Here is an 11,646-nt window from a genome sequence, read left to right as displayed (position 1 = left end):
TGGGGCAGGGGGATCACAGCTCCACTGCACAACAGGATGTTTGTGAGGGTGCTTTGCAAGAGGAGAGCCAGGGCAGGTACTTTTCATTTACTGTTCTGAGGGAAGGAAAAAAGAATTGGAGGCAGAAGTCTCATAGGGGCTGTCAAATTTGTACACAGCTATGAGACACATCAGTGTTTCTTCCGTCTATCCGCTGTTTTCTCAACAATCACACAGGTTGTACTTTCAGCCTCTCCTTCCTGAAATGATGTGATCAGTTTCTGTTCTCTTTGTTTTCTGCAGACATTAATATTTCACTTGTCCTGCAAACAGGCAGATTTTTCTAAGACAAATGAAAGTGCACACAGACTGGGGCTGGGGTCCTGAAGAGCAGTTGGAGTAAGAGGAAAATATCCAGGAGGCTTGGGCATGATTAGGAAATTAGAAGAAACAAAGAGCTCCTGAATCTTCTACTCCTTAAGGGATGGTGAAACTCATGAAAGTGAATTCAAGTTCCGGATTTAAATGAATAGTATCCAAAGGAAAAGGAAAATTATTATATTATAGCAGGACAAGTGTCTCAGAACGGTCTGGACATGTCGTTATCTTCTGCACTCTGAGCAGGACTCCAAGCCCAGGAACAGCAGATGCCCAACAGCAGCTCCATCAGTGAGTTCCTCCTGCTGCCGTTGGCAGACACGCGGCAGCTGCAGCTCCTGCTCTTCTGGCTCTTGCTGGGCATCTACCTGGCTGCCCTCCTGGGCAACGGCCTCATCAGCACAGCCGTAGCCTGCGACCAGTGCCTGCACACCCCCATGTACTTCTTCCTGCTCAACCTGGCCCTCCTGGACCTGAGCTGCATCTCCACCACTCTCCCCAAAGCCATGGCCAACACCCTCTGGGACACCAGGGCCATCTCCTACGTAGGATGTGCTGCACAGCTCTTTTTCTTTTTCTTCTTCATCTCAGCAGAGTTTTCCCTTCTCACCATCATGTCCTATGACCGCTACGTTGCCATCTGCAAGCCCCTGCACTACGGGACCTTGATGGACAGCAGAGCTTGTGCCACCATGGCAGCAGCTGCCTGGGGCGCGGGGGCTCTCTATTCCCTGCTGCACACTGCCAGTACGTTTTCACTGCCTCTCTGCCACGGCAATGTTATCAACCAGTTTTTCTGTGAAATCCCCCAGATCCTCAAGCTCTCCTGCTCAGAATCAAATCTCAGGGAAGTTGTGCTTGTCATTTTTAGTGCCTGTTTATGGTTTGGGTGCTTTGTTTTCATAGTTGTGTCCTATGTGCAGATCTTCCTTGCCGTGCTGAGGATGCCCTCTGAGCAGGGACGGCACAAAGCCTTCTCCACGTGTCTCCCTCACCTGGCCGTGGTCTCCCTGTTTCTCAGCACTGCCTTTTTTGCCTACCTGAAGCCCCCCTCTGTCTCCTCTCGATCCATGGACCTGACGGTGGCACTTCTGTACACAGTGGTACCTCCAACACTGAACCCTATTATATACAGCATGAGGAACAGGGAGGTCAAGGATGGAGTGAGGAAAGTGATGACCAGATGTGTTTCAAAAGCAGTGAACTGCCCATATTTTCAGATTCATGACATGTAATGCAGCTTCTTTCTGAATCAAGCTATCTTTTATTGATTGTTCTGTTCATTTTATATCATAGTATCATCATATTATCATAGTATCGTGCAAGTTGGAATGAACCTTAGATATCATATATATGTGTAATTCATTATTTTTCTTTATATATATATTAGTCAAATCAATTCCTACTCAGTTTGTACCTTTCTAGTATAGCCCATACACACTGTACATAATGAACCAGGCTCTCTGTGAACCTCACAGAATAAAGGACATGCAGTGAGTCTGTCTGTCCTCCTTCTTTTGGAGCTGACGAGGTCAGATGTTCTCAGATACCCACAGTCCAGCAGGAAGCACACAGCTGTTCATCAGAATGTGCAGTGACTTCAGCCTGCAGCAGCTGACAGGCCATCCCTGGGCTCCTGGCTGGGGTCTGTGCTTTCAGGCTCACATCTGCCAGTGCCTCTGAGAGGCCAGCAGCAGCAGCTGGTTTGCATGTTGCTTATCATGTCCCCTCTTGCTCATTTCCCTATGAGACCCTGCACAGGACAAGTTCTTGGATATGGGTTATCACATCAGACGTTTCCAAGCTTCATAGAATCATAGAATCACAAAATTACCCTGGTTGGAAAAGACCTTGAAGATCATCAAGTCCAACCACAGCCTAACCAGTACCCTAATTCTAATAACCCTCTGCTAAATCATATCTCTGAGCACCACATCCAAACAGCTCTTAAACACATCCAGTGACGGTGATTCAACCACCTCCCTGGGAGCCCATTCCAGTGTTTAACTACCCTTTCTGTAAAGAAGTGTTTCCTAACGTCCAACCTGAACTTGCCCTGGCACAGCTTGAGGCCATTTCCTCTCATCCTGTCACTTGTTACCAGTGAGAAGAGACTTGTCCTGCTCTCACTGTAAGCACCCTTCAGATACTGCAAGAGAGTGATAACGTCTCCCCTCAGCCTCCTTTTCCCCAGACTAAACAGCGCAAGCTTCCTCAGCCTCTGCTTATAGGGTTGACTCTCCAAGCCTTTCACAAGCCTCGTTGCCCTTCTCTGGACCTGCTCCAGCACCTCCATGTCTTTTTTGTGCTGAGGTGCCCAAAACTGAACACAGTACTCGAGGTGAGGTCTCACCAATGCCAAGTACAGGGGCAGGATGACTTCCTTAGTCCTGCTCGCCATTCCTGATCCAAGCCAGGATGCCATTGGCCCTCTTGGCCACCCGGGCACACTGCTGGCAAATATTCAGCCGACTGTCCATCAGCACACCAAGGTCCCTTTCCATCAGGCAGCTTTCCAGCCACACCTCCCTAAGCCTGTAGGGTTGCCTGGGGTTGTTGTGACCAAAATGCAGGACTTGACACTTGGTCCTATTGAAACTCACACCGTTAACCTTGGCCCATCGATCGAGTCTATCCAGGTCCCTCTGTAGTGCCCATCTCTGCTCAGGCAGATCTACAATCCCTCCCAACTTGGTGTCATCTGCGAACTTACTGAGGGTGCACTCAATCTCCTCAATCAATCATCCCCATATAACTCCACATAACCCCATATAACCCTATAAGACCTCATAAGACCCCATATCCCCCCATAAAACCCTATAAGACCTTATAAGACCCCATAGGACCCCATATAACCCCATATCTCCCCCCATATAACCCCATAAGATCACATATCCCCCCCATATAACCCCATAAGATCACATATCCCCCCCATATAACCCCATAAGATCCCATATCCCCCCATATAACCCTATAAGACCTTTTAAGACCCTACAAGACCCCATATAACCCCATATCCCCCCATATAACCCCATAAGATCACATATCCCCCCCATATAACCCCATAGGATCCCATATCCCCCCATATAACCCTATAAGACCTTATAATACCCCAGAAGACCCCATATAACCCCATATCCCCCCCATATAACCCCATAAGATCACATATCCCCCCATATAACCCCATTCTTGGGGTGACATTCCCAGGGAGCTTTGTCGGGGACCTGAAGGCCTGTGATTGAAGAACAGTCCTGGGATGGAAGAAAGCATTCTGATAGTTTTAATGGAGCTGCTGTTTGTGGCTGTAGTCACAAATAACTTACTTTGTAGAGAGGTGACCTTGGTCGTTTATCTTGATTTGACAAAGACTTATTTTGCAAGCAGGTGTTTCAGTTGGGCTCTGTGTCACGCACTGGACAAGCGAGTGCAGCGTGCAAGTGGAAAAAGGCCTGCAGACCCTGGGGAGAATAAAAGTAACTGTGACGTTCTCATTCTCTGAAATAGGATCAATGAGATATTTTGACCCAAACTGTGACATTCTCACACTCCAAAATTGGGCTTATGACATACTTTGATCAGAACTGTGGCCATCACACACTGCAAAACTGGGTTTATACATATTATGAATGGAACTGTGACATTCTCCCTCTCAGAAATGGGGTTTATGATGTACTTTGACCCAAGCTGACATTCTCATTCTCTGAAATAGGATTAATGATATGTTTGGACCCAAATTGTGGCCTTTGCACAACAAAAACTGCATTTGTGACATGTCTTGACCCAAACTGTGACATACTCACACTCCAAAATTGGATTTATTTATTTTATTTTGATTTATTTAATTTTGACATGAATAGGGAAGTTGTCACTCTCAGAAGTTGCGTTTATGACTCTATTTTGGCCCAATCTATGACATTCTCACACTCCAAAATAGAGTTAATGATGTATTCTAACAGGAATTGTGACACACTCACACTCCGAAATTGAATTTGTGACATCTTTTGATCCAAATTGGCATGGCAGATAGAATTTGTCCTGAAAAAACAAATGGATTTTTCTAAAATCATTCTGTCTCAACAAACCAGTGCCAGGCAATCAAGCTGATCCAGTAGTCAACCATCAAAATGCTCTGGCAATCAACTGAACTGTTGATGCTACACATATGGCTCAATTTGCCATTTTTGTTAGAGATTGTGATAACAAATATCTGAAGAATCACTGAAGAAACGGCTTCTTTGGTGCCACTGAAAGTCAAATCTAAACCTCTTGATTTGGATGAAGCAATAAAAACAACATTAAAGTGATTTTCTTTATCCTTTGACATCACCTCTGGGTCTCTAACATTTCTTCCCACCCAAGCCTTTCCATGGTTCTGTTTCCATGATGTAAGCATGAAAACCTCAGCTGTGGTCTCCTGCTGCTTTAGATGAGTGCCAGTCCTCACCCACCACAACAGTGCACACAAGCCCAGGGGGAAGCTGGCCCTCGTGGTGGAACAGATTGCATCCTGGGGGGGGGTTGTGGGGTCACAATGCCCGTTGTGTTCTGAGAGGTCACAGTGTGCCCCAGCTGTTCCGTGCTGGCCCTAGCAGCAGCACTTGCTGTGGCTACAGCGGTGGTGGTGGCAACATGGCACGAGGGTGGGGGGCTGTGTCCCCCACCCACCTTGCTATCCTCCTTCTGCTGGCCATGTGTTCCCATAAGACTTGTGCTGCACCGTGGCGAGCTCCAGCAGCAGGTGGGTGGGCAGAGATGGGACCAAGCGGCACCACAGGCCAGAGGTCCAGGCTGTTGTCCCTGCGGCCCTGTGCCACACTGCCCTGGGGCTGCCTTTCCATGGGGGTTTGTTGGGAAGGGGGCCAGCAGCACCCCAGGAGCCGGGTGTGGGTTGTGGAAGCACCGCTCCCCCCAGGGCTGGCTCCAGCCATGCCAGGCCATGGCTCTGCTGCTGGCTGAGCCCACCCTGGAGGTGTCCTATGGGAGAGCTCAGAAGAAGTGTGCTGGGAAAAGCGTGAGCATTTCTGCTCCAGCTTCCTGGTGCTCCACACAGACAAATCCCAGTTCCCAACAGAGACCCCCAGCTGGAGCCCAAAGGAAGAAACAGGCATCGTTTCCTCTGGTGCTTTAGCAGGAGATCCAGCAGGGATCTCCCAGTAAGAAAGCCTTGACGGGCTGCATACCCCTCCATGCGGTCCCAGAGGTGTGTTGCAAGTGGCCTGGAGAGACTATTTGAAAAGCTGCTGAGTGCCACCCTGGACATTCTGTAGCTTTGGCAATCACGGCCTGAGTCTCCCATCCCATTACCCGACCAGTCCCCAGTCACTAAGGACTGCAACACACAATGGGAACATCTCTCATCTGTTCTTGATTTTAGATGATGATGTTGGAGCTCCTTATCCAGATGATTGGGCAGATAGTGCTTTTGTGCCTCTGGGGAAACCCAGAGGTAAGTTGTGTCTGTTTCCTTGAAGGCAGAAAAAATAGTGCTGTAATAGTTTATTCAGGTACTTAAGAACCTCCACAGGTCTTACAAACCTCTTTGTGCCTCAAAGGCCAGTACACAGATCAGTTCTGAGTAGTTCTCCTGAGTAGTGCAGAGTTATCAAATTTCAGTGCCTTCAGGCAGCCCTTGCCACTCCTTGAAAAAGAGAACCCATGCCTTTGCTGTTTGAGAAATATCATTGCCTGACCTGCTGCCAGGCCATGCAGGTCACTGCAGGAAAAGCAGGCCCCAGTGTGCAGTGCAACCTCTGCAAAGGCAAAGGCAAAGTGTATCGACTGCACTGCTCAGTTTGTATCATCTGCAAACCTGCTGAGGGTGCACTCGATGCCATCATCTATGTCACTGATGTTGAAGAGCATCCGTCCCAAGACCAAACCCTGAGGGACACCACTTGTGATCAGCCTCCACCCTGACACAGAACCATCGATCACAATCACATCGATTATTTCTCCTATCGCTTGGCCACTACTTTGTGCTCCTCCGTAACAATGAAACACTACTGGCACGTTCATTATCTTTTCTATTCTTGAAATAACAAGTACTTCAACTTGAGGGTTTTCTGTTTATTTTCCATTTCCCCATGCAATTCATTTGAAAATTAGCGATGGACAATCCTCAAGCTTTTGAGAGGTTTGAACTGGTTATGAGAAGCATCCAGAAGCTCAGAGGCTTAGCCAAAGCTAATCTGGACATTTCCAAAGCACTTGGATCAAGACAGAGGCACAGAAACCCCATGGCTCAGGACTCCTACCACCACTTGGCTCGCCTCTCTCACTGCTGCTCCCACGCCAAACATCCAGGACTGGTTTTTACCACGTCCTTGCCAAAAGAGCACACAAGATACTCAAGCACATCTTTCCCCTATGAAAAACATGGCTCCTGGGCCATATAAACTCTGCAAAGCTATAATCACGTGTTTAAGTCCTACAGGAAACAGAGAAACTTAAAACATATGCCCGAGGCCCCTGTTTAGCAGTAATCATTTGCTGAATTTGGGCTCACAACAGGATCCCAACTTGTCATATCCAAAGCCTTAACATCCCTACCTAACAGCATCTGCTGCATCAAACACAGAGGAAGGAAGGTCTCAGTAACGTACACTGCACAACTCTTCTGTGACAGCTTCATCAAAAGCTTACTGGATTAGCCTTGCTATCACCTGCAGCTCCTTCCAGTCACTGTTTTGAGGAGTCAGAGCCCAAACTCTGCTAAAAGGCCACATACTATTGTGAGATCAGGTACACCTGAGGCAACCACACCACTGAGGCTCCTTTGATAAACTTCAGTGGTCCCCAGTGATCACTAGATAAAAAAAATAAGTAAATAAAATCCAGAGTTCCAAACACAAGCACTTTTCTCAGTATCCCAACACCTCTGCCTTGTCCATCACTGCCCAGCAGGACTAAAGTCAAAGCAGTGCAAACCACAACTCCACAGAAGTAGCTGGAAGCTCTGTTCCATCTTCTCACAAGGTTTGCAGATCAGAGCTCAATCAATGCTGGCTAAGCACAAGCTGCTCACAGAGAACAGGGGCTCTGCTATCACCAGCACCTGCTATACATCAAGAAGGTATGCGTCAAGAAAACAATACAGCAGCACACAACTAGGAGCTCCCCATGACTGTCAGCACTGGAAGGAAAGCAGGCTGAAGAGAAACACAGCTCAATCTGTACAGGACAGCAAAGCAGGGAGGACTAAGGACAGAGACTGATCCTGCACTGAACACATTAGAGAACAACAGCCTTTAGAAGAATAATTTATTACACAGATAAACAACATACAAGTCTGAAATGACGGTTGCTGCAGAAGATTCCAGAGTGTTCCTCATTTGAAATAAAAGAAAAGAAGTAATAATAATAAAAAAAAGAACCATAAGTAAAGAAATCAGGATGGATATAATATGAAAACTCTTTTCAAGTGGCCTGGCATCCTAGGGCAAAATGAAGACTACACAGAACACCAACAGAAAAGGAGAGAACAGAAACAGCTTAAGGGGGTGCCACAGAGAAACTGGGAAGCGACCGAGTCCCTGCTCAGATAATAACTGCTGTGTGAGGTAGAAAGCTGATGGTGATACCTTCTGCCAATGAGGAGCACTGCTGGGAGGAGAAGGATGAGGAAGGATGCCATCTGCAGCACAGGCATCTACACCAGCGGTATAGCCCATCTCAGAGCTACAATGCCAAAGTGATTATAAGGTTTTATTGAGCAGCTCTGTATGGGACGATTCAACTACTTCAAGCTCCAGCAAGCTGCTAGTGACTGATAAATCAAGACTTCTCAGCGACCTAAAAGCTGACAGCCTTTCAAAAAACAAACTGACTGTATGCTTTCTGAGATGGTTTGTTCAATCTACAGAAATGAATCCAGCGGGCAATCCAATGGTCAAATTCTGTGCTGCCAGCAGAGCCTTTTCATGAGCATTAGGAACATCCCCAGCTACAGAGCTACCACAGCATTGGCAGAAAATACACAGTCACCTAGGAGAATAGAAAAATAAGAAGCACCTTACCCTACCCTTATCTAACTCCTCTCCCACATTTAGAATTGAAACTAGGAGTTCAAATGCCATAAAAAAAACTGGGGGGGAAAATCATCTGGTAATTCCCATACAAACCACCATGATCATAGAACCACAGAATATCCCAAGTTATAAGGGAACCACAAGGATCATCAAGTCCAACCCAATGATCCAGGAAGGACAACACAAATTCAAGCGGCCTTTAAGCTGCAGCAGCTCAGGGCCAGGCCCACGGCCCCGGGGAGCCTGTTCCATGACCACTGGTATCAGACGCAGCAAGCACAGGGAGCACGCAGGTAGGCACAACAAAGCAGCAAGCAAAGCCCAATCTCTCTGCTTACAGGAAGCCCAGACATTGCCCTCCCAAAAAAACTCCACCGTTTTGACAGCCAAAACAGAAACTACCTTTGCACTTCTCGTCACTCTTCCCTGCGTTTCCAAATAAATGGTTTTGTGACATCCTCTACCACCAATCAAAATTAGATCATTCATGACATAAGAAACTCACTTTTGCCTGGTGGTAACGACAGTCCATTCCCATTGTGTCCCTCCGTGTTATGAATATTGCAATTGGCCTTCTGACAGCCTGGATGAATCCACCAACAGCAAGGAAGCACCCTGCGCTTACTCTGAAGAGAGAAAGAAAGCAAGGTTCATGGAAACAGGCACACAAGGCTTGCAACCAGACACGGTTCTCCAGATCATGCCACAGATAGGACTATCACAGTGCCAGAACATGATTTACCACTAAAGGAAACATCTGGGAACACATTCACAACTTCAGCACAAGCTGTAATGGCTCAGCATATTTAGCTTTCTTATTGTTCAGCTGGAGAACACGATACTCCCAAGCATCAATCAGCAAGCACTTGGATGAGCCTGCCCTCTGGTTTTTATGATGACAGACATCATTATTGCCACCTCTGACACCTTACCAGGAGATGCTTCCATTTATCAGCCTGGTCTTGATTCCTTCCATCAGCAGCTACTCCTAAACTGACCTCGATTCATACACTGATACCATCGACTTCTAGCACGAGCTGACCTGCATGAGCTGACCCGCAAGATAGAGAAGAGAAAGCAGGATGGCCACAAACACTGACATAGCATGATCTAATATTCTTGAATAACCACAAAAGAGACAAAACAGCAGACAAGTGCATCTGCAGCAACACCCCAGTTCATAAAGAAATGCAAATCCAGCCTGGCCTCAGCGGCCCTTATATATTTCTTACACATCTGATTAAGCTGACTGCAGTTTGAACCAGGAGAATTCACAATCTCTTGCAAATGTCACCGTAAAGCAGAACATGACACAACAAAAGAAAAAAATAAAATAAAATAAAATAAAAAAATAGCAATAAAAGAAAAATAAAGCAAAAAAGCAAGGCAAAGACCAGAGAATCAAAGTTTAAAAACAAACAAACAACAAAAAAAAAAAAACAACAAAAACCCACAAAACAAATAGAAAAAAAAATACAACAAAACACATAGCATCTGTAAGAGCAGAAATACTGGCACAATGGGAAAGGAAAAGAATGGCTCACCCACCTCTGAGGACGGAATCGCACAGAACAAACTCCACAGAGGAGAAATCATCAGAAAAAAATCCCACCCAGGGGCAGTCAGCCCTCAAACATGAGCTGTAGGAGAGGTGCAGCCAGGCTGCAGCCCTGCCAGTCACTCAGCTGCACTCAGCAGTGCTTAGCAGAAGGACTCGGGGAAGGATGGGTAGGAACTGTCAGGAGGACAGCTGGCATTGCGTGGCCACAAACAGGCTGTTGGAGCAAGGAATGTTCCTAGGAAATTAAAGCAGAGTAAAGCAGCCGTATCTGCTCCTGCCTTTCACTGCAGTTACCGTTTGAGGTTCTGGTTCAAGGCTGAACTTTGCAGTCTGAGTGCTGCCACAAGGCCCTGGCTGTGCCGGGCCCCCTTCCGGCCCGGGCCCCAAAGCAGCCCCGACTGTGCCGGGTTCCCCTCTCACCTGGGCCCTGCAGTGGCCTCAGCTGTGCCGGGTCCCTCTCCGGTCTGGGCCCTGAGGTGACCCCAGCCGTGCCTGGTCCTCCTCCATGCTGGGCCCCAAGGCCCTGCCTCTGCCTGCTCCCCCTCTGCTCTGGGCCCTGAGCTGGCTCTAACTGTGCAGGACCCCTCTGGCACAGGCCCTGCCTCAAGCCCCGCCCCCTGTGGACAGCAGTGCTATTGCCTGTTGTTTTTTCTCTCTTCCCTCTGCTTTCCCTCTTCACAAATGCATTCGGATCCCCCAGGATGAAGTGCGCTGGTACTGCTGCATTCTTCCTGAGCAAACTGTCTGGACAGCTCAGCTTTTTCTGCAGAGCAGCGTGCCTTTGGAAGTGCTTGGAGGATGGAAACTAACAGCAGGAGAACACTGAGCTCTTCTGGGTCTTTCTGGGAATGGCCAAGAGACGAGAGTGTGCTCAGCCTTGTCTGGTTGCTTGTATGCAGAAATCCCATAATGCCACAGTCAGAGAGGCGAGCACCAGCCTTGGGGCATACAGATGTGCATTCCTATTCATTCCTACTAGCTTCCCTTGGACTCCATTGACCACTATGAGGCCACATTGATCTTGACTGGTTTTTAATGGGCTGCACAAGAGTCACCTTCACTTCCCTGCTGTTTGACTTCAGATCACCCCATGGGGTGACCCTGGCGTTGGTTTCCTACAATTTGGATCTAGGAGGCGTCCATTCCCTTCCCTTATGATGAAAGCGCAGAAGCCATGCGAGCACTTGCTGAGGTCACAGTGGTTGCCATGGTGGGAGCATCTGTCCCACAGCTGGTGAGCAGAGCTGGTGCTCACGCGGAGACTGAGCTCTGTGCCTTCCTTGGAACAGATCACCCTGGCAGAGCCTGTCAGAAGCACTGCTGTGCTGTGCTGGTGAGCTGGGCGCAGCTTAGGCTGAGCGGGCCCAACAGGTGAGCTGGGTTTGGTGCTGGCTGGCTGCTGGGAGGTGTCCCAACCGAAATGCTGGGCTGGGGAGGAGTTCCCAGCTCCAGCAGTGCCCCTCCGCATGGCTGTTCCCAGGGGAAAGAGGTTCTTGTGGAGATTCCAACCCGTGTTTGGGTGAGGATGATGAAACGCCATTCAAAAGGAAGGAGAGGGCAAACAGAGCTCAACTTGTGCCTCAGTGCCGCACGGATGGCTGGGTGCAGAGCTACTGAGGAGATGGAGAAGAGCACTTGCTGACACGAGCCACGGCAGTCAGACACAAGCTGCAGCTGGCGTTGGGACGTTCTTGCAGCCAG

At 48.2% G+C, this 11,646-nt stretch overlaps 1 protein-coding gene and 1 long non-coding RNA gene across 2 annotated transcripts; one reads left to right on the top strand and one right to left on the bottom strand.

The window, feature by feature from the left end:
- The first annotated feature begins 587 nt into the window (after positions 1–587).
- LOC140261176 (olfactory receptor 14J1-like) lies at positions 588–3,184 on the top strand. The gene has a single exon (XM_072354347.1). The coding sequence runs from the start codon at positions 627–629 to the stop codon at positions 1,590–1,592; it is 966 nt and encodes a 321-aa protein (XP_072210448.1). The 5' UTR covers positions 588–626; the 3' UTR covers positions 1,593–3,184.
- A 328-nt stretch (positions 3,185–3,512) lies between these two features.
- On the bottom strand, positions 3,513–10,528 carry LOC140261177 (uncharacterized). The gene is made up of 4 exons (XR_011905674.1): positions 10,366–10,528; positions 9,317–9,435; positions 8,890–9,010; positions 3,513–3,815 (listed from the first exon to the last, which is right to left on the bottom strand). It is a non-coding gene; the product is annotated as an uncharacterized lncRNA (long non-coding RNA).
- Positions 10,529–11,646: the final 1,118 nt, after the last annotated feature.

The sequence above is a fragment of the Excalfactoria chinensis genome, chromosome 20 (genome assembly GCF_039878825.1).
Source record: "Excalfactoria chinensis isolate bCotChi1 chromosome 20, bCotChi1.hap2, whole genome shotgun sequence".
In the NCBI taxonomy this organism is placed as follows: domain Eukaryota; kingdom Metazoa; phylum Chordata; class Aves; order Galliformes; family Phasianidae; genus Excalfactoria; species Excalfactoria chinensis.
Note: the sequence above shows the minus strand (reverse complement) of the source record. Positions and strands in the feature narration are given on the sequence as shown.

What these genes read in the sequence shown, in the direction of transcription:
- LOC140261176 (XM_072354347.1), top strand. Translation starts at nt 627, where the DNA reads ATGCCCAACAGCAGCTCCATCAGTGAGTTCCTCCTGCTGCCGTTGGCA.